At 43.9% G+C, this 23,508-nt stretch overlaps 1 protein-coding gene across 1 annotated transcript in view; it reads right to left on the bottom strand.

Annotated features, from left to right (window-relative positions):
- The window catches only part of WDR1 (WD repeat domain 1), a 347,127-nt gene that overhangs the window by 316,099 nt on the left and 7,520 nt on the right, over window positions 1-23,508 (bottom strand). The window contains exon 3 of the mRNA XM_078678473.1: window positions 1,215-1,305. Within this exon, the coding sequence (XP_078534599.1) occupies window positions 1,215-1,305 (91 nt within the window). The remainder of the gene's footprint in view (window positions 1-1,214; window positions 1,306-23,508) is intronic.

Here is a 23,508-nt window from a genome sequence, read left to right as displayed (position 1 = left end):
CCAAGATTCCGTTCCCAAAAAAAATATCCCCATGTTTGACCGCAGCGCAACTGATGTGCAACATGGCTGAAAGTGAAAAAACTGATATGATGCGGTCAACATTTTTTTTTTTAAAGTTATGTTGTACAGCAGCATAGCTTAAAATTCAGTCATGTTACACAGTAGCTGCACTGCTGTACAAACAAGGCAAAAAAAAAAACCTTGACAATACCAATAGATGTCGCATTGGCGAGACCTATTGTCATGCCAATGCGTGTTTTTTTTTCTGGTGGAAGGCGACGGATAAGCAACAAAGCGAAAAGTGTGGGTCAAGCAGGAATGAAGTGGGGGTGCAGGTCAATCAACAACAGGATAGCAATGACAGGACAACCAATGACAGCGGAGCAGTAACAAAGCAGAGGAGAAAAGGGAGGTAGCCACCCAGCAAACATATGCACTCTATAAAGTACCTCCGAAAGCGTGCAAGCTGGGGAAAGGCGCTAGATGCTGAAAGCAAGTAGTACTACAGTGGGAATGCTCCATGGGAGGGACAGACAAAATAAGAGAAGTGAAGACAGCAGGCGCTGACCAATGAGAAGCAAAAAAAAATAAAAAAAAATAAAAAGAGATGAGCATGACGAAGTCAGCCAAATGGTATGCAAAACCTTTGTTGCAATTTAGAAAAAAGCACCGAAACTGCTCTAATCATCTAATAATTTTAACTAAATAACTGGCAGACAGGATATAAACATGGAAACTACTGGAGTCCGTTTGCTTTCTTCACTTCAACATCAGCCTTTGTTGAAAACCAAAGGTAATGACATCCCAAAATCGACTCCCCATGAAACGCCTGATCAACTTTGAGATGGACTCCCAACTTTCGTCATCTGAAACAGTTAAAGATCAGCGTATCCCAAAAGGTACAAGAAATCGAGAACTATCTGGACTCACGGCCTGTGAAACAAACAAGCATCACATTATGTGGCTCCCTTGCATTCTTCATTACAGCCGCAGTGCATTTTGAACAGTTAGGGAGAAAAAGTATTACTTAGAGTGACGCAGTCTTAATACACGAAAAGGCAGTTTGCAAGCGGGGCTTCAGCTCATGACAGTAGATATTCCAACATGAGAATATTATGTTTTTTTTCATAAAAAACAGTCTATGCCTACCAAAGAACAATTATATGAAAACACCTGTTCCTAGTAATGCAATTAAACTATTAGCAATCATCTACCTCCAGATGCGATGTAGAATCCACTGGGAGAATACTTGGCAACAACAACTGGATGAGAGTGCTCGGTGTAAACGTCAGCAATTGATGGATTCTAAGGAGAGAAAAGTAATGTTCATTGTTTATTTTTAATTAACTGTGCATAAGGGATTAAACAAATGTTACATTTTCTTTATAATAAAAAAAGCTAATCATAAACCTAAAATAAAATTTGTCAAAGTGATTCCTAGACTTGGACTATTTCATGGTTTGCTATTTATGCCACCCTTCTCTCCACTTCTCTTTAGCCAGTTTGGAAACAAGGATGTAGGTAACACGCATAAAAGCCATCTTTCCGATCTGCACTTTACATCATGCAGATCACATCAGATGTCAGTCAGCACAGAGCACTGACACACTAAGACGTCTTGTCAACAGCAAGCACACACCCTGCAAAGACATAAAATTACCAACGGACATCCTTTCCTAATAAGTAGGAAAGCATTTAAAGCACAAACGGTTTCAAGGGCTTTTCGAATAAAATCACCCCGAGGGAAAAGTTACACGCATAAACTAAGTTGCAATCAAATCGCACACTGCTAAAAATAACCAGCAATAGATAGTCTGTTCTCGCGTCCTAATCAGAAGTTCATGGAGAAATACATTGCATATTTTGTTGCCATTCAGTAGTTGCGAAAGAGAAAGGACTAAACAAATAAATTCGTGATCATCAAAAAGAAGGTAAATGAGCAGTTTTACATAAATGCAACAAGCAAATCTACGACATTTATGTAGTGTAAAACGAACTGAAAGGTAGATATCAAAAATAAAAATGCAAAGACCAATCTGGTCATGCTTTCATTAGAAACTGGTAGCGTTGCTGTCAAGCTTCCAGTTTGTGAAGGAAAAAGTTAAAAACACTGTGGAATGGCAAGTCTGGTCCTGACCATTCACTTGCAGGTATGTGCCTGGAATGCCAGCAGGAATGTCATGCATGTGTGAGCAAGACCGACAAATGGATGTCAAATAGTCTAATGGAAACAAAACACCTTAAGTAGGACATTAGCACAGTGGACCGGGAGGATAAAAAAAAACTATTTTAAATACATGTTTTTTCTCTTTTAGGTCTCAAACTAACACTATCACCAAGAAATTCTCTACACAGGCAGAAACACTTGCAGGTGCGGGTGGACAGCAAATTATTAATGACGCAAAGTTTAGTACTCCTTTTAAGAAGTCACGGTATAATTCATTCATTCATACATTTAGTGTTTTTACATACTTCTTGATGAAAGGACAATCTATCAGTACAAGTGATAAGAATGGGCTTGCACTTTGGTCAGGGCTCAATTTAGGCTTAAAGGGTAATTTATGTTGTTAATTCTAAAGCAAGTTTGTCCAAAGTCATCTCGGCTCTAGGAGTACTAAAAGCATCTTTACCTGGGAAAACAGTTAGCAAAGTGTTTGCTAATTTGCTCAAGGTTCGAGCAAATACACAAGTCCGAGAAAGAACATCGCACTGCAGACAGCTCAACCTCTGAAGATCACATGACGCGGTTAAAACCCAGGATCTTATTCACCATTTGGTTCTTTTGCATCGAAAGTATTGTTACTAGGGACCAGTGTGTTTGTTTATTATATACTTCAGGCAAGGGGCAAACACAAGAGTAGGAGGGCAAGCCATCAAATAAGCCAGCAAATGAGTGAGCATAAAACCAAGCATTGGTAAGCAATGGGTGGACTGTAGGCCACTATAAATTGGCAATAATTGTAGAGTTTGTGGAGTCTGGTAGGCGAGACCTAAACACATGAAGCCTGTGCTGTGCATTCGCGTAGAGTATATTAATTTTCTGATCTAAGAGTCCTCCCAGAACACATACCATTATCACACTTGATAGAAAGTGGGGGAATTACGGTAGGAGAGCCAATGCACAAGAGAAAGTCTCAAACAGCATTTATTTCTTAACCGGCAGCTAATGCAGTTCCTGCAGTGCTGGAAGGACATAAAAATAGTGCCGAATGCAGCTCACTAGCCTAACTGCAAGATTTTTTGACTTTGAAGTCCGTTAATTCCCATGACAGGGAGTGCTAGGTCATGAGCATGGTAAATGGAATGCATCTGCTGTGGAGTGGACGGTGGGGGCATGAAGGGCAGCAAGTTAGTAACAAACGTTGGAGCTGGAAAAGGCCAGTGAATCAGAACTTTTACAAACGGCAACTTCCTAACTAAAGAAAAGCTCTCGATCAAATAGGGACGCACACTTGACAGATGGCTGGCTCAATAAGTGACCTCAAGTAGGCAGACTATGAAGAGGCGAACTTACAGGAAATATCCTTGCCCATCACAAATACCTCTATCTTCTTGTCTCTCAATTTCAGATGGTTGGCAATCATTCAGCAATGTATGCCACATAGGAACTCACTTATGACTGAAGTTATTAGGATTAGAGGAGTGTTGCTTGCATATAGAAAAAGGTCTTTAACCCAAGGTCTGGCACCAGCTCTACTATCAGATGACCATACAAATAAAAGAAACGAGCACTGGCAAAGCCAATAGGTCTCGTCTATGAAAGAGCTATTGGCTTTGCCAATGTGTTTTAGCCATGACATGCGGCCAGAGTAAGTGTGGTAATCAAAAAGGTCCTTAATTACCAGATTCTGCCAAGAACCAATTATTATTCTGGAATGTGGCAGGCCTGAGGTCTAAGCTTAAGGATTCACGATGAGATTTTATAGTTAGGTACCTGATATGCATTTTCCAAGAAACATGGTCAGGGGATTTTAATGCCAAGCTATGTAATAGTGCAGTCTTGTCTTTCTCTAACTCGGACCTGGAGGAGGTTTGGGCTATCCCAGAGTCTGTATTTCTGGACCAATTAAAATCTGATAAACGTGGCCTATTACTTTTGCAAAATCTTAGGAATCTTGACCTCGTACTTCTGAATGGTAGATTCCCGGAGAACTCTCCCACAACTTATACCTTTAATGGGACATTTGGCCACTCTTTAATTGATTATATGGCAGTCTCCTTTCAATTGTTCAGTGCATGTATACAGTTCAAGGTACTCACTACAAAGTTGAGTGACCATAACATTCTAGTGGCAAGCATGATCACAAAAATTGAGAAGCCTGAACTCTGGAATCAGAGGAATGTCAATGTCACTTATTCCCGAAATAATGGCCGTACTTGTTGGTCATATAAGTCGCTTCCAAACTTTAAGAGGGTTTTTAAGAATATTCCTTTTAGCCCAAGTCCAGAGACACCGGTTCTGAGGTATGAGAGGGTTTTGGAAGCAATTAGAACATTAGGTAGGAATAAGCAAGGTGCGAGAGTTCCCCCAAAAGTAATAATTCCATGGGAAATTAAAAAATTGAACAAGGAGATTAATGGTTTAATTAGAGACCAATTTAGAGAGCCCAGGTTACTAAGGCAGAGAGAGATATATAGGCTAAAACAGGTTCGGAAAAGGAAAATAGCATCAGATCGGAGGATTGCTTAAGATGAAAAATGGGTTAGCTTATGAGAAGTAGCTTTATCTGGGGATACTAGGAAGTATTGGGCATTGATAGCAAAGTTTTGTGATGGGAGAGAAAAATCGAAACCCATTTTAATCCCAGAAGCCGAATGGTTTATTTATATTTCCCAGCTTTATGCGCTAAATCACCCAGTTGAACAGATTGAAGAAGTCATTAATGTTCCATCAACGGGGAGTGATGTGGGAGCACCGACATGTTTGGAGATTGAGGGATACATTAAAGGGGCAAGATACTCTAGTGCAATGGGGCCAGATGATGTACCTGTAGCCATAATAAAACAGGACTGTGAAGATTGGCAAAATGTTTACATCCGTTGTTTGTCCACCGCTATAACGATGGGGATATCCCACAATCTTGTAAGGGAAGTATATTAGTCCCGTTATATAACAAGGGCCCTAAAAACTACCTGGCCAGTTTTAGACAAATTTCCCTTTTAGATGCAACGGGGAAACTATTTGCAAAGAGTATCCTGGGCCACCTTCAAGATTGGGCATTCGGAAATAACTGTATTCCTCTGGAACAAACAGGATTCCGTAAGAATAGTGGCACACTGGATAACATCTCCATTTTGCAAACCTTAACCGAAAAATATCCAGTGGGTCGGGGGGTCCTGTTATACTCAGCCTTTATAGATTTCTCCACAGCATTCGATAGGGTAGACCAGGGGAAGCTGTGGAGGAAATTGGTTACAATGGGGATACCAGCGAACCTCCTAAGATTAATAATCGCCCTCCACTCTATGATCTGCCGAGGATAGTAGGGCAGAGTAAAGGGGACCCTCCTCAATTAGGTAACCTAAAAAGGAGTTGTCTGTTATATGCAGATGATGCAATAATAATGGATCTAACACCAATTGGATTGCAAAGACGACTGATCGAGCTAGTCAGGTACACAGAAGAGTATAATTTAAAAATAAATATTTTAAAAAGTAAAAAGTTATGATTTTGAGTTATCAAGGTTGTAAGGTCAGAAAAAAAAATGAATTGTTTTTTGGGAAAGGAAAAACTGGAAGTAGTAACTTTGTATCCATATTTAGGAAAAATATTTACTAACAGGTGTTCAGCCAATAGACACATGGACCATTGCAAAGGTAAAGCGATTTCACAAGCCTCCAATTAACCGCCTGTACACGCAATGTGGGAAAAGACATTTCTCACATATTATTTCAGTTTATAAAATAAAGATCCCACCAACTCTGAACTATGCTAGCGAAACAATAGATGCACAAGAGTGGGCCAAATATGAAAAAGTGGAAGGAAAGATCTGGCGCCAAATATGTAGCCTAAATTGTACAGCACAGATTGCAGCTCTTAGACTTGAATTTGGTCTCCTTACCACATATGTGTTAGCAATGGCCGCGTGCTTAAGGTGGTGTAATGCTCCGATAAATGGTTCAGACAATTTGTTAAGGGCAGCGTTGCACAGGGAAATATTTACAAATATGATGAGAAAAAGCGCTATTTTTAGAAATTATTTAAAAGCATTGAGAATGTTTGGTTTAGATATGGAAGGGGCAGCGGGTCTTTGTAAAACAGCCTTAAAGAAGATAATTAAGAAAACAATATATGTGGTTTCTCGTGAAAGAGATTTTAAACTGTGCTCAATGAACAGAAGTATGGATTGTATTGGGGGAGTAGCATTGTTAAAAATCCCCAACATTATATCTTATGGAACCTGAAACATTTAGTACGTAGGGTGATCTTGTTATTAAGATTGAATTTATTACCCCTAAGAATCGTAACAGGTTCCTGGGAGGGTATTCCTAAAAATGAAAGGTACTGTCAGCTATGTAATTTTGGTACACAAGATTTGAATCACGTTTTGTTTGTGCCCTGCACTCCATTCAATACAACATAGACATCTAAGGATTGGCTTTTTAAAGTATAACATTACCACAGCAGAACAGGCCCGAAATTGCTTTTTGTCCCCTCCATCCGAACTGATGTGTTTTAAAATTTTTCGTTTTTTTAAAGAATTTTTAATTATTTATTAAGATCGTAAAAAGCTCTTGAGATTTGAACGTTTATAGCACTGGTACTTTCCCGTCATTGGCTATTCTGTATGATTAGTTCATTTTACAACTGTGTATGTGCACGTTTCAAGAAACGTTATGCTGCTAGATATTGTTAAAGACCATTCTATGTGGATGTACAGAGCACTTGCACTTTATCGCGTACTTTATAAAAACCTCTTGCTGCTAGGGGTGGTTGGGAAGGATTTCCCCAAAAAAGTTACACAGAGCACTTGCACTTTTTTCGACGTGTTAGTCGTCTAGCTCTAGTTCTTACATGCACTTTACAAGATATTCTTTGCTGATAGTTAATGTTGGTAAAGTGTGTTCCATAGAAGATGCACAGAGCATTTGCACTTTATTGCGCACCATATAAAACATTTTGCTGCTAGTATTAATTGGGATAGCTTTAGCTTTTCCAAAAGAAGAAGTACAGAGCACTTACACTTGCACTTTTCCCCCGACTCCAGCCCTCAAGTCCAAGCTCTTATGTTTACAATTAGACATGTGTTGCTTGATATTTATTTCCAGATTACAACTATACATTAACTTTCCTGTTGCTAAGTTATGATTTAGAGGCTTGGTGGTCAATAAATTAGGTCAGAATTAGGCCTAAGCTTTATTTTATACGTCAATGTGACTGACCTTTAGGTAATGATGCACTTAATCAGGTTTTTCCGATAAACCATAGTGTGCTGTAATTTGAAAGTAGTGTGTGTATGTTAAAAGACCACTTGCACTGTAATTAAGTTGTTGGCCGCAGAGTATAGTTTAGTGGATTGAAAAACTCTTTTTGTTGAATGTTTTTAGGATAGAATTAACTTTAAAAATCTGTATAATTTGGTAATAATATATATATATGGGACATTACCCAAAGCTCATGTCTTTTTAAATGAAAATGAGAATCTGTAATTTTATTCGAAATTATTGGTGTATAGAATCGTGTTTTAATCATGTGTTTTAATCATGTACTTTATGTGGAATTCTAAACCATAATAAATAAAAAAAATTGAAATTGGTCAGCAGTACAGCTGGGGGCTACCTGAAATATAGTGTGGAAGCAAGTCACTTGGCAGCTGGGAGCCCATCTGGAGGCTAAGTATCTAGATATCGACTTCAATAGGCTGTAAAGTCATTTAATGTCCTGTGATATTAGGGTTACTGATTTCCTCGCCCAAAGGGCTATTTACGATACCTTGTAATGTGTATAAACGTAGCTTTAAGTGGATTAAAAAAATCTCTAACTATTCACATTGATGATTTATATTTAGAACAGGATGAGTTAAATTGCCCAACATTGGTTGAAGGGGAATTTAATGAGACCTTTGAACCTCCGAGTGCAATCTGCGATGGGAGGATAAGGAATGGGATATCCCTAGGTTTAAGACCCCACCTATGGCCAAAGTCCATGACTGGATGCAGGGACTGAAAGTATTCTGACAAACGTCAAGGTGGAATTCAGGGCCAACAAACACTGTTGACCATGTACATTTGGAGAACTGTTACTCTAATCTCAGGGCAGCCTTAGATTTGATCACATGGACAAGGTTATGGACTTATTGATTAACATGAAAATTCCACAAACCTTGTTGGAACTAATAATGTGCCTCTACAGTAATTACGACGCCCCAGTAAGATGACGCAGGAAAGGCGAGTTGACAAATAGGATCGCCATTGAGAGAGGGTTACACTAGGGTTGTGTTTTAGCCCTCCCTGTTCACGCTGTACATAAATAGGGTAGTTGATGATTGTAATAATTGCTCACCTATTATGGATAGCCAGACATTTCCTGCCCTATTATTTGCAGATGATACCCTATTCATATCAGAGAAACCCATGGGTCTAAAGAGTTTTCCTAATACATTTTCTACCTTTTGCAAGCAACATGGACTAGAAATCAATGCAAATAAAACATAATATACAACCTTCAACCCCAAAGGAGCCTTTAAGGGGGCAGTAGGGGGGTATATTTGGAGGACAATTCTTTAGAGGAAGCACAGGAGTTTAATTATTTGGGGGGCAAACAAGTAAATATGCAGTCATTGGCATCACAGATCACTAAAAGCCATCCATTATTGAAGTACAGCGCATTTGTGGTTGAGAGATCCAAAAAGTTCTACTTTCTCCCCCTATATTGGCAGTGCTCAAGATATATTGTGAAAATGCAGTTGGGGCTGTTTTATATGGCTCAGATATTTGGGGGACTTTCAATCAATCACAGTAGGGACAGTAGAAAAACGATTTATGACATTCTCTTCCATGTTTGCCACAGAGTACTCCATTGACACAACCATGCGTGGATTTAGTCCTAAACCCGGTATTTGTAAAGCCCAAACTAATCACCCCTATCGGTCTCAAGGCGCTGGGGGCCGTCGGGAAGATTAAGAGGGTTATTGTCCAGTCACATGGTGCTGGGCTGAACTGCCACTGGCACCGGGGATCGAACCGTAAGGCTCGTGCTCTGAAGTCAGCCACCCTGGCCACACCTCTCCCACTAAACAACAAAACTCACGTTACCAACCTCAAAGCCTTAATCTATTTGGTAAGATTTTAGTCTTGTAAGGTTTAACATCCTAATAAGAATGCCTTTATTGAACCAAATTGTCTGGATTTGAGATACAAATTACCATGGCTTTATTTTGGGAAGTCATGGTTTTACAAGCTAGGCATAAGAGGAATTTGGGACAACCCTTAATCTATTACCAAGGGAATGCTGGAGCAACTGAAATCAAAGTATTGGCCGTACAACAGTGGCAGGTGGCTTATGGAGGAAAGTTCCAGAAACCTTCATTGGAGTTCGGACACTTCTTGGACAAGAGACGCGCCAAATGCAAAATGCTTATTTTTCAAAATCAGATATGGGATTTTACCGGTTAATTCATTCTTCAGTAGGTGGTGGCTTGATTTTTTTTTTTTGCCCTACATATCATTCTGTGGATATTACCCAACTGGCTGTGAGACCGTTTGAGGTAGCATTGATGATTTTAAGAACTGATAATAATGAATTGATTATGTTTGCAGTGACCAAGTATGTGAACCATGCTTGGAGGAACAGACACATTTAATGTAAGGAATAAGGGATTTATGGTTTTAATAATGAATTGCCGATTATTTGATTGGTGGAAATCTTGTTTATATGTATGTATAATGATGTGGTCGTCAAGAGTATTACATGTATTTTGTTGATGTTTTATGGGGGACATATAGACTAATTCACACTTTCTAATTATCTGCATCCCATATATATTGTCCACAGAGTCCCAAATCCAGTTTATAGGACACATTTACAGAACGCTTAGTGTCACATAACTTAAAGCTACATTTTGAGTACTGGGAGACAAACTATCACATGGTGAACAATACCCCCTCAGATGTAGCAGAAATGTAAGTGCCTTTGCAGCATTGAGACTTGACCAAGTTGTCATGGCACCAGTGCAACATCCAGATCACTTTTTGAACCGTTTTTCATATTATCAAGGAGCTTAGCACCTCTCAACTCTCTCTGCAGCATGAATTGATCATTCAAAGGTCCCCTATGAGATTACTTCCAAGGAGGCCACAAAACAGATTGACCTCCGGTTATAAATCCACTCGGGCCTGGCTTAAATTCACAGCCTCTAGCCTCTTACAAGCACTCACAGACACCAGGCTTTCTTCCAATATCTGAAGTAGCCAGCAGCTAGCTGGAGACAGCCATATATAAAGGTGCTCCACTCAGAACCCCTGGTTTACATAATACACTTCCCTCGGCCTCTTGGTTCAATGAAAAACATCCATGTAAGATTTGAGCGGAAACAGTGAGTTTCCTATTATGGAGGCCAAAATTATCTGCAGACACCATCAACAAATATCATTAGGCTATCTGTTCAGCACAAGCCTTTTTCAATACCAAGAAAATTGAGACTATCATTTAGCGTCAAGCCCAATCAGCCCAAAAATAGATAAATGTCCATCTATGATGAGATTTGGCTAATAATTGAAAAGGCTATTACATCTACGTACCATTCTTCCACTCAGTCTCTTCATCTGGCTCTTTTCCAACAGATTAAAGCCATTACCAATCAGGACCTTCTAAATCTTGTCAATAAGATGATCATGCTGATCTAAGTACACGGAAATGTGGGGGGCAAGATGCAAATGTTATATATCCTGGTTTAGTGGACCAGCTCACTCCCTCATTAAAAACTGCTACCTCCCTCTCAGTTTGGAAGCATGCTATTGTAGTCCCTCTGTTGAAATATCCTTCAATAGACCCCACTTAACTATGTATTGATAGACCAATATCCTGATTATCCTTCTCTTCTAAATTCCCGGAAAAGCATGTTAACCTACAACTTTTGCATTATCTTGAGACCCATTTATTATTGGACACTACCCAGTCAGCTTCAGATCAGCACAGTATTAAGATTACATTGTCGGCTTTTTTGGAGAGCCTATGCTCAATTTTATTTCAGGGAGATAGTGTAGGTTGGATATTTCTAGACTTGTCCACGGCCTTTAATTCTGGGTCCCACTCCATTTCTGCTGACCGACTCCTAGTTTTAGGGATTTGCAATTATCCATTAAAGGACTTTATTCATTTTTGACCAATCAAACAACCTGTGGTCATAATCCTCCACGGCACATCACTTTCCATCTCCCATTTTTTTGGGTACTCCACAGGAACCTTCATACAGTAATTTTTTTTTTAATGGTTTATCGTGCCCCGCTGGTGGCACTGTTTAGAACATTTGGCTGGAGCTTTACTCCTATGCTGACGACATCCAGCTATTAGTATCAGCTACTGATAATCTACCTCCCTCCTTGGATAACTTTTGTTAAGTGTATTCGAACCATGGAAAAATGTATTAATACAAAGTGTTTAAAACTTAAGATGACACATCGGAAGTGTTGCTGTTCAGTAACTATCTCATATTTGTGAGCAAGCTGGTGGCCAGCCACCAAAGTCATCTTTAGCAGCCAAATATCTTTGTTTCTAGGTTGATGCAAACCCTTCCTTCAGCCATTAAGCATTGACGGCATCTGCCACTTGTTTTGTATTTCTAAAAAAGGATGATCAGGAAAATGCATATTTTGTGTTCAATGGCTGCCAGGAAGATGGTAACTCAGGCAAGGTATCCTCCTGCATGGACTATGAAAACTTATACCTCGGATTGCCACAATATCTACTTCACATGCTACAGGTGAATCAAAATGCAGACACAAGGCTCCTCTTGAATACCTTCTGCTAGCAGTCGATCCAGAGCAGCTCAGAGAAATTCAATGGCTGCCAGTCATAAAACACTTGAAATTAAAACACTCGGTTATGCGTACAGGGCACTCTCTCAAAGGCCCCATCTACTTCTAACACCTCATTCAGCACCATCACTCTTAGCACTTGGCGTTAGACTATGAACCCCACCAACCTCAATCTTGCCACTGTTCCTCACATCAAGCTTGCCTGACAAAAGGGGAAAAGGGAGTGGCAGTGGACGCTCCTTTAGATACCTTGCTCTCAAGCTGGGGAACAGCTTACCGCTCTACACATTAGAATCATTCTAAAGGTAATTTTAGAAAAAGCTCAAAACTTGATTATTCCAACAGTAACACATTTATCTGTGGTCATAACCCTTTGGGAGCACACTTAACAAAACCTCATTCATTCAGTCATTCAGTGTTGGACCTGACCCTTTTTGCAGGGTTATCCCCAAATCCTTTGCCTTCCTACGCCTATTTTACTGTGATTTTTCTTGGCGTTAGGACTGTGGGCACTTTACCACTGCTAATCAGTGCTAAAGTGCATGTGCTCTCTCCTCTAAACACGGTATGACTGGTTTACACCTGTTTGGTAAATTTTACTTGCAAGTCCCTTGCAAAGTTGTATCCCATATACCATGGGTCTGAAAATTAAATGCTACTAGTAGCCCTCTGGCACAGCTTGTGCCACCCACAGATGTAGCCTTTCCAACCGGTCTCTGGCCTGCCACCACAGGGCCTGTGTGCACAGTTTACTGCCACTTAAACTTGCAATTTAAAATTACTTGCCAAGCCTTAAACTCCCTTTTTAATTACACATATTTCATCCCATAGGTAGCACAAATGGGCAGGGTGCTGTGTAAGTAAAAGGTAGCACCTAAATACCAAAGGAGGAAGTGGAGAGAGAGTGTGCCTGGACGGACACAGGGAATGAATTAGACCTCCCCTAGCTATAACTAATAAACAAACGAAATCCACCCACAAGAGATTGGTGATAGAAGACAGATGGTCTTGGGTTGGATGTGTTTCCTACATGGGTGTGAAGCACATTGTGCTCTTTAAATACCCCTCACACACCAAAAAGGCCCTTGGTGTCATGCTTCATCATAGGGGTCTTCGCAACCCTCTACAGAACGCGGCGTGCTACTAACTAGCAGATGTGCGGGAGCACGGATGTAACCACTATGTGTAGTGTGAGAGGGGTTAAGTGGTAGGGTTAGGAGTGGATAGAGTGAGAGTGTTAAAAAATATCTAGCATGTGAGGAATAAAAGATATTTTAATAGATCCCTATCCTACTCACATGGACAGAACAAGGTAGTATCCTGATTGATAGTGCAAATAGCACAAGGTCCCCACCATTCTGAAGGCTCATGACACCTCTGGCTTCTGGATAACAAATTGATACAAAGGTATTACCTTGTCGCAATACAATTGGACATAATAGGCATATTTTGTAACATTTATTCATTATTTCTACACATAGTACTGCCTGTGTATAGACGGTATTATACTGTCCATGTGAGTAGGGTAGGGATTTGTATGCCCGTCCTGAAGAAGCAGCACACTTCCAAACATGTTGACACACACAGGAGGTTTTGTACATTAATACATCACACCTTCACCTCACCTTTTTAACAATGCCGGAACGGAGGCCTATTAGAATTCCTTTTATTCCGCACAAGCTAGGTATTTAACACTCACTCACTATCCACTCCTGACTACCACTCATCCCCTCTCACACTACACATAGTGTTTACATCAGTGCTCCCGCACATCCGCCGTTTAGTAGCACGCCTCATTTCGTAGAGGGGCACGAAGACCCCTATGATGAAGCATGACACCAAGGGCCCTTTTGGTGTGTGAGGGGTATTTAAAGAACACAATGTGCTTTCCACCCATGTAGGAAACACATCCAAACCAAGACCATCTGTCTTCTATCGCCAATCTCTTGTGGGTGGATTCCATTTGTTTGTTAAGTAAAAGGTAGGACATGTGCCTTTATGTGTGGCATGTCCCGTTAGTGCCAAACAGCTTATTTTGCTTTTCACTGCTGTGAGGCCTACTCCTCTCATAGGTTAGCATTGGGAATTTCCTTATATACTTTTAAGTGGTAATTCCTAGTCAGAAAGGAGTGGTGTTGCCATGTGTGGAATAGCGATTATAAATCCTGCTTACTGGTGTAGTTGGATTTTACATTACTATTTTCAGAAATGCCACTGTTAGAAAGTGTTATTACAAAAATAGGGGGATTCCCAAAACTCCCTGCAGCTCTTGGACTAGAAAATATCAGAAAATAGTAAGTGAGCTCAGGGGAAACTACTTTGCATCATCGGATATCCCAAACAAAACATATGAGTTGGAGGTGCCAACTTAGTTTCTTATGGCAACATCAATTCAATACAAATCATAACACCAGATACTTACAAACCAAATTGTTGGTGCTACTTTATTATCCTATAAATTGTTTGTAATATTTTGCTAATTTAACAAACAGTTGACAATGTCACAGATATATGAAAACAATTTTTGACACAAAACTATCAAGGTCGATTTTGGTGTCTGACTCATATCTTCCACAATCGATTTATAAAGAAATCACTATAGGTCGCCATAAATTATCTTTTGGTTGGCATTTAAACCACTGTAATAGGACTAATAGATCCACCACTGCACTTGTTAAACCCAACAAGCCAGGGCTGGGTTGGAATGGATTGTTGCATACTTCAAAGGGTTCCTTTGAAGTCACCACATCAAAGACATTTTTGATTTTAAGTACTGGGGCTCTGACCCCATGCTTTTAGACACTGTGTGGGATAGCGGGCTCTACAATTTGCACATTGCCAGAGGACTGCTGTGCTGCCACGAGGAACCACCATTAGGACTACCTGCTGTGTTGTGCTGTCCTACTGAGCTGCTGTAGGGATGGCCACTATGTCAAGAACCTTTAAGTGCTGGCCTGCCTACAGCTCCTCCCTGTCCCCCCCCCCCGCACAGCGTGTGTTTGTGCACTCTTTGTTCTCCCAAGATTACCAGGGTGTGTGTGATCCAGGAGTTGGGAGAGACTGCTCTTTGTTTTTCCTGCATAGCACGTGTGACACGCTTCATCTTTCCCAAAAATATAAAGCCTAGTGAAAGGACACGGGCTTAACCTTATTTCAATTAATAAGTGCTAACTTCAGATTGAGAGCAGATAAATGATGTTTACACTCAAATGAATTGTAATTTTAAACACTCAAATGAAAAAGTCAGGATTAGATTTTAAATTCTGAAAATACCACTTTTAGAAACTGTTTTGGCTCGGACGCAGATCTCTGACAGTGTTATACACATTCGACAACGCAAGTGTTGACTCGCCAAATATAAAATTGCGAAAATTCTATCCAGAACATGCATTGTAATTTAAATATTCCGCTGGCAACAGGCACATGTGTAGACTCTCCATACGTAAACGGTGAAATTATACCAAGAGCTCGCATTTAAATGTTAGCCCATCAGTGGAAAAAAAAACTTTCCGAGGTATCCATTATCTATTCGGACTAAATACTTTAAGGTCCTTAGCAGATCCTATCTTTAGGGTCTTCTGTCCACATATGAATTGTTTTGTCTTGAAGAGGGTCTACTAGCTGTATCACAAGACCAAAACATCAACATATCGAACCCATTTTCCAAACAATTGTTATATAGGAATTATTTAATGTTTAATGAGAATTTCTATTTGTAAATAGGTGAAAGAAATGGAGTTATTCACAAAAGTTATTATGAGACAATTCTATTTAAAAGCCAATCTGTCAGTTTTGCTTATTTGAATGTTGTTTCGTACCCTTTGAATTAAAGTTATTTAACTACATAAGTTTGTACAAAAAAAGTATACACCCGCTGTTATTCTTTTGGATACACTCATTTGTGATCTCTATAACTCATACTTCTGAAGCCACTAATTTGGGCACTCACAATTTGATTTTGATAAATTAAGCTTGACTATTTTAAACAAAATCCCTTGAAGGCACCGTTACCTGATAGAAATCTTCTGTTGCCCAAGCCTCCAAGGGTTTATTGGGTTGCCCAATTTACAGAGTAGTACTTTTAGAAACTTGGCTTTTCCTGCCTGCTAGAAATGGCATTTCTGGTTGGCTAGGGCAAGCGCTTAAGCCAGCCAGAAACCAACACTTTAGTCAGGGCAAGGGAGTTACACACTGAAGAGAACACCTGCTCACCTAGTTGGTAGCTTAGCAGAGCAGTCAGGCTTATCCCTGAGGCAATGTGTAAAACCTTTTGCATAACACACTCACACAGCAGCGACACACTAGGCACACCACAAAAGAAACTCCACACAAGGGTATATAAAATAGCCTTTGTATTATGCATAAAACACATTAGAATGCAATCACATATATACACTGTGCCACCCGGCACTAGGTGTTACTTTACAGGGGATTATAAATATGACGGGGCCATTCGGGACACTGCCAGAACCCTTAGACCACAAAAGTAGGGAAAATAAAAACAACCAGTACCTACTGGTAAAGGTGCTCTTAGCACCACACATTGGGCATAAACCACGCTGGGCATAAACCACGCTGGGCATAAACCACATTAGGCATAAACCACATTAGGCATAAACCACATTAGGCATAAAAAGCAGCAAGGTAAGACACATAGTCGCAAGAAGGCCCTGAACTATGAGGATCACCAGCATGTCATCTGTGAGCCCATTAGGCCACCATCACATTACCAAATGCCCAAATATTACAGGCACCCTCATCACATAGGGCACGTATCTCCTGGGCCCCTACTAAATACTAGGCGGTAATTTGGTTTTCCATACTTAAGCATCTGGGCCACCTATTACTGGGACTGTGCCATTCTCCCTTTTTCACCAAGTGGGGGGCCTCCGTCAAAATCGAACCCCGTTTTGGCCAAACAAGAATATCCCTGGTGTCCAGTACACCAAATATGGGAGCGGGCCACACACGGCCACACACACACACACACACACGGCCACACACACACACACACAGCCACACACACACACACACAGCCACACACACACACACAGCCACACACACACACACGGCCACACACACACATACAGCCACACACACACACACAGTCTCGGCCCGACAATAGCCGGCCAAGTGTGGCCAGTATCCCGCTACTTTTGCACCAGCTACCACGGAGCTGCAGCCTGTCGGGGGCCCTCCTGGGCCTGGCTGATGGTTGTAAGGATGGCATTTGTGGGCGGCCTCGCCCAGGTTCCCAGGCCGGGAACAGTGAACTCTTCAGAGGCATGCCGGTGCAGCAACGGGGAAGGATGCAGCGTAGCTTCTTCCTGTCTGGAGCACGTTGGATGCCTCGTCCCCAGCAGACCAGCCCTGACAGTGCGGCTTGGGACCTGGGATGAGCTGAAGTTGTCGCCACTAACCATGCCGCCGGCTCCTGCGGAAGGCAGTCCTTCTCGCGGCCGTGTGTGGCCACTTCGGTCCATGGCGGCTGGGGCAGCAGATGACCCCAATGCTTCCCCTCCACCTTCCGTGTCCACGCTGGTTGCCTGGCAACGCTTTCCAGGCTGCGCCCTCCTTCTGTGTTTGGAATCGGCAGCCTCCGGTGCAGACCACAAGGGAAATGCGGAGCGCCCACCACGCTCGTTCTGCAAGTGCACCGACATGCGCACCGGCTGCTTCTTTAAAGCTCCCCCCTTCTGGAGCTTCCCTCACAAGGGGCCCTTCATCAGTAGCCTCTAATGGTTTCCTGCAGCCCACAGCATTCAGCCTATCTTCACTGCGGAGAATATGCAGGTCTCCTCCTGGCAATAAGGAACAAAGTACTTTGCCGTGCCTCACTATCAGCAAATGCAGGGTAAGTGGAGCTTTCCCAAGCACTACGGTTCCTCTTGTAGAGGACCAAAGAACAGGGCACAAGTACAGCAGGCAGGCCAGCAAGCAGGGACCCTAAGCAGAGGGGGGACGTCCATCCAGCTCCTCCCCAGCAGGTAACAGTGGGCGGTTCCTCCTGTCAGTCCAGAAGCCTGCTGGCTACCAGTTGCAAATCAGCACACTCAAATGGGGTTACAGCCCCAATATTTATATTGCCATGGTCTTTGTTCTCCCCCCTGCGCAGGGCTCTGCGCCCGGTCCAAACCAGTTCTGGGGGCACCGACACATGTGTACAACACCCTCCTTTGTCAGTGTAGGTCCTGGCCCCAGACACACCACAGGGGAGCGGGGCCAGCATTGTGTGAGGCAGGCCCCGTCCTATTCAGGCACAGGTGCTACTCCTCCCACAGCTCCAAATGCATATGGGCCTATTCAGCCTAGCGCTGACCCGCCCAGCCCCGCTGGAGCCACTGCACCTCCCCAGTCCGTCACTCTAGAGCCAGTCATGCAATACACATCAGGAAGGTACAAAGCACACATAAATGTCAAATTCTAAAAGTGGCATTTCTAAAATAGTGATAATAAATCTGCGCACACCATTACAGCATTTATTACCACTATTCCAAACATACCAAGCTTGATCCCTCTACTTCTCTCAGATCAGGAATTACCACTGAAGTGCATACCAAGGAATCCCCAATGCATTCCTATGAGAGGGCAGCCTCACAGAAGTGAGAAACCAAAATGGCTGTTTGTCACTACCAGGACATGCCACACATTTAAGGCACATGTCCTACCTTTTACCTACATTGCACCCTGCCCAGAGGGCTAGTTAGGGCACACCTTAGGGGTGACTGATATGCGGTAAAAACAGTCACAGACGTGGCACCCTCTTTATGTGCCACGTCACAGCGGCAGTAAACGGTGTGCGCAGGCCCTGCAATGGCAGAGGCCTGAGACAGGTTTGAAAGGCTACTTAGGTGGGTGGCACAATCAGCACTGCAAGCCTACCAGTAGCATTTAATTTACTGGCCCCGTGTACGAGATACCATTTTACTGGGGACTGGGGACTGATAGGTAAATTAAATATGCCAAACAGGTGTAGACCAATCTTACCATGTTTTGCCATAGAGAGCACGTGCACACTTTACACTGGACAGCAGTAAAAAAAAAAATTTTTAAAAAGTGCTTAGAGTCCTAAAACCACCAGGTCAGAAAAAATACTAGGAGGAAGGCACGAAGTTCAGTGGTGACCCTGCAAAAATGGCCAAGTCTAACACAACCCCCTTCCACCCTCAAGCCAGGGTAGACCAATCAATACCGGATTGACTTCCCTGCTTGGGGCGATAGAACACAGACGTGGGCCCTCAACTGCAGGGGTACACTCCAGTTCTACGCCAATCTAAACCCATGTGGTTCCCTCTGTCAAACCTCCCAGGACCAACTAAGCTACCCCACTGGGACTCCCTAGCTGTCTGTGGCCAGGACCAGGCCCTAGGCCATCCAGATGTCTCTGGTCCTTGCCATGTAACAGATTGGGGGGCAGTAACCCCTGGTACACAGTATCCATTCTCTACTCTCTCTCATCCGTGCAGTTCTAAACTGCCACTGAGCCACCAACCTAGGGTCCGCACCCTCAGGCGGACCAGAGGTCACGGGCAAGGCTCTTCTCCCCCTACCTCTCCTTCTGGGGTCCCACACTCTCCTCCTAGGAGAGGCACCTTCAGAACACAACCCTCCCACCAGTTCAGGACCTCTCTCCTACAACTGGTCTCCAAACCTAGGATCTAAACACTCAGGTTGAACGGGAATTAGAGACAAGGACTCCTTCGCTCTGAACCCCCTTCCAGAGTTCTACACACTCCCACCTTGAGTGGTACCCCCAGAAGACAAAAACAGTAGGGACACTGGTTACAGATGTCCTTCCCTCCAGGTCAGGCGGAACCTGAACCTGGCCTCCCAACCCAAGAACTAAACCCTGCAGTTAAACCGGGTCAGAGGCAAGGACTCCCTCCCTCTGCATTCCCTTCCAGAGTCCTGCCCCCTACCACCTGCAGTGGTACCCCTAGAAGACAAACAGGTCAGAACACTGCTGACAGAGGAGCTTCCCTCCAGGTCAGGCAGATCCTGAACCTGGCCTCCCAACCCAGGGACTAAACCAGGTGGCTGAGCACTTGGCTGGCACACCAGGACTTCTCGGGGGAGGGGGGGCAAACAGTCCCCCCCCCCCACCAGGGGTAACACATACCTCATGTGTTGCATGACAGCCTGCCTGGCACGGATCTCCAGACCGCTGCCCATCTGACAGTGCACGCAGACACCCCGACCCCAAAGACAGAAGTGGTGTCACCATGGTCACTCTTAGAAGGCTCAGCTCTTAACGCTGGCCCCTGACCCACTGGTTCTCCCACTGGGGACCGCATCCCTCTCACCCTTCCTTCTGGACTTCTGCACCCTCTAATTAGGAGTGGCAGCGCCAGATACCAGAACTGATGGAGCTCCGCTTACAGACACTCCAAGTTTTCCCGACACTAGGAGATCCCCCCCCTCAATGGATGGCCTACTAGAACAGCCGAGGCCCCCCACCTGGTGTTCCCTTAGGGAACCCTCCAGGCCCTGAGACAGTTTGGGGCACCTTGGGACACATCCCATCCTCACTCCTCCGCAGAGAAAAGACTTGAGCCCCTACACCCTTCCCACTACATCGGGACCTATCTGGGCAACTACGAACCTTTCCCACCACCCTGGGCTGGGAAATACCTGAGCCACTCCTCTTAGGATCACTCCCCAATGCCTTCTCAGACCCTCTGGCACTCACCCAGAGGTCTGCCTCCCTTGCAAGCTCCCTGGGATCAGAAAACTCACACTCCCAGGTGTTGGCGTAACCCTGGAAAACAACATAACATGTGGTCTCTGACAATCAGATTGAACAGCCCTTCAAAATTGTTTGCCATGCTACCAATCACCCAACCTTCCAGTGCATCACGACATTCATCCATTAACTCCCCCCCCCCCCCCAAAAAAAACTGGTGAGGCAATTTCCTACTGCCCTTGAACCTCAACCTGTAGTCCTCAGGTGCAACACCCTCCTCCTGGGAACTAGGTACCAGTCTCTGGGTTCTGGAAGTGGACGCTTCCACACTAGACTCACATTTGCTGCCACCACTGAACCTCACACTCACTGGTCAATCCAGACCACAAAGACTACACTCAGGGGGACATATCCTCAAGAGCTAGCTTTTCTCTGGCGAAGGCCCTCTCTGCCATGCTCTCCGGCGGACCCTCTCAGTCGCTAGCTTTTTTTCTTCCAGGGACAATTCCCGGAGACTCAACTCCTGGGCCAACAATGTCTTTTTCTCCTCTAAGGCTCTCTAGGCCTCTCTGTGCCCCCAAAGTGTTTTAGGGCTTTCTAAGTTTCTAGCTGTCTGTTCCCGTTAAAAATCCTTCACCATAAAGAATGTGTATTGCGCACAGACAGCGAACAATGGGACCTGGATGGAGCTGGAAAAATGTATTCTTGGCAGGAAGTCTGTGGAAGGGCTATACCCAGTTTCACTTCAAAGGGCTTTGCCTACAGCACAAACAAAGGAACCAGACACCAGACCTGGCATGATTTTAATATGGTGCCTGAACCGAGGAAGAAATGATCAAAACCAGTTTTGGGGTAGGTCAGGGAGTAACCCCGCACAAAGGCTGACAACATGTATAAAAAGAGGGCTTCTGAACCACTCATCGGAAGATGCAAAAGAAAGATTGCTCTGCTGACAGAAGAGCTGCTATGCTATTTGAAGGACTGACTAGATGCCTGATGGAGAAAGATTGGACCTGCTAACCTTTATCCCAGGCTATCAAGAGTGACTCCAAGGGTCAGTTGACTGACCTCCTGTATGAGTTACAGGGACACAACAACCTTCCAGAGGCCACACTGCAACTGCCCAGCTGCAAATGGACCTATTTAAGCCATGTTGCTGGCCTCTATTGTAGTGAGTACCGATGCCAAAGAGGTGCCCCCCCAATGTCCTGGACGCTCAGTTGGCAGAGTGCATCCTTTCTAAAGAAAAGGTGAAAAGCGGGAAGTTTGGGCTCTTCTTAACTGGGCCCGTTCACACCAAAACCCTGCCACCCCCAATGGCTGCCAACGCAAAGCTTCAGCAAGCTGCTCTCAACCAGCAACACCAGACCTGCATTTCGCGCTACAGCAATAAGTGCCTATGTTCTACCCGATTTTCGTGAAGAAAGCCTCCTCCTTGAGGCCTGCTGCAAAACAAACCGCCGCAGATGATCTCGGTGGCTTCAGAGCAGAAAGGAGGGGGGGGGGGGGGGGGGGGGGGGGGGGGGAGGCGGACACTCTGGGTGCAGCCAGAGACGAAGGAGGTGGTCCAGTCCAGAGCCTGGTCTCGGATTGCAGCGTCGTGGAGGCGTGTGCTTAGGGTGCGGTGGCAGATAGTGTCGAAGGCGGCTGACAGGTCCAGGAGGATGAAGGCCGCATGAAGGCCGCGGTTTCGCCGTTGTCAAGCAGGGCCCTGATGTTATCGGTGGCGGCGATTAGGGCAGTTTTGGTGCTGTAGTTGCTGTGGAACTCAGACTGGGACGGGTCCAGGATGCTGTTCTCCTCGAGGTAGCGGGCCAGTTGTCTGTTGACTTCTTCTCGATGACCTTAGCCGGGAACCTCTGTTGACTTCTTCTCGATGACCTTAGCCGGGAACCGGAGCAGGGAGATGGGTCGGAAGTTCTTGAGGTCCTTAGGGTCAGCCTTGGGTTTTTTGAGTAAGGTGTTGATCTCGGCGTGCTTCCAGCTTACCGGGAAGTTTGCGGTCTCGGAAGGAGATGTTGATGGCTTTCCGGAGATGGGGTGCAATGGTCGTGCTGGCTTTGTTGAAGATGTGCCGTGGGCATGGGTCTGACGGAGAGCCGGAGTGGATGGTGTCGTCGTCGTTTATGTTGGTCCAGGAGAGTAGGGGACCGCTTAGGAGGGAACATGTATGTCAAACTTAAGACATCTCATCACAATAGGTGACTTAAATGAGTTTGGATGGTCAAATAATCAGAGCAATAACTAAAGTGTTGACAGATAACCTTTAACAGTACCTACTACAAGGTCTCTTTCGGCCAAAGGAAAAAAAACAATCAAAAAAGGCTCAGACAGCTGTGCTTCGAAAAGAATCAGTTTCAGTAGCAACACACCAGGCCACAAATTTGTCCCAGCGTCTGGCCTAAACTGATTTTGTGGAAGGACATCTGGCAGCAATGATGACACCTATCACTTCAGATGCCGCTGCACAATCTACACGGATGGTGTAGATTGAACAGATTTTGGTGGCGAATCCTGCTCTCTTGCATCAATAGGAGATCCTAACGGAATTAGCTGATGAGAGAACAGATGCTCAAGACCAGACTTTCCAAGTACCACACTCTCCAGTCTCAATCCAAAGACACTTGGATGACTTGGGCCCAGTCATTCTTGATCTTTTTCAGAAGTTAGAGTAGCAGAGTCAGGGGCTGGAAGGCACAGAGGAGTCACATTACAGCCAGAAACCATCTAACAGATGTTCTTGTGGAAACAACCTCGTAAAACCTTCAACCCTGTGCATTCTTGATGGCGACAGAAAAACCTAGCCATGGTACTCCCCCTTTTTGGAAATGCCCTACGCCACCTCGGAA

The sequence above is a fragment of the Lissotriton helveticus genome, chromosome 2_2 (assembly GCF_964261635.1).
Source record: "Lissotriton helveticus chromosome 2_2, aLisHel1.1, whole genome shotgun sequence".
NCBI lineage: Eukaryota > Metazoa > Chordata > Amphibia > Caudata > Salamandridae > Lissotriton > Lissotriton helveticus.
Note: the sequence above shows the minus strand (reverse complement) of the source record. Positions and strands in the feature narration are given on the sequence as shown.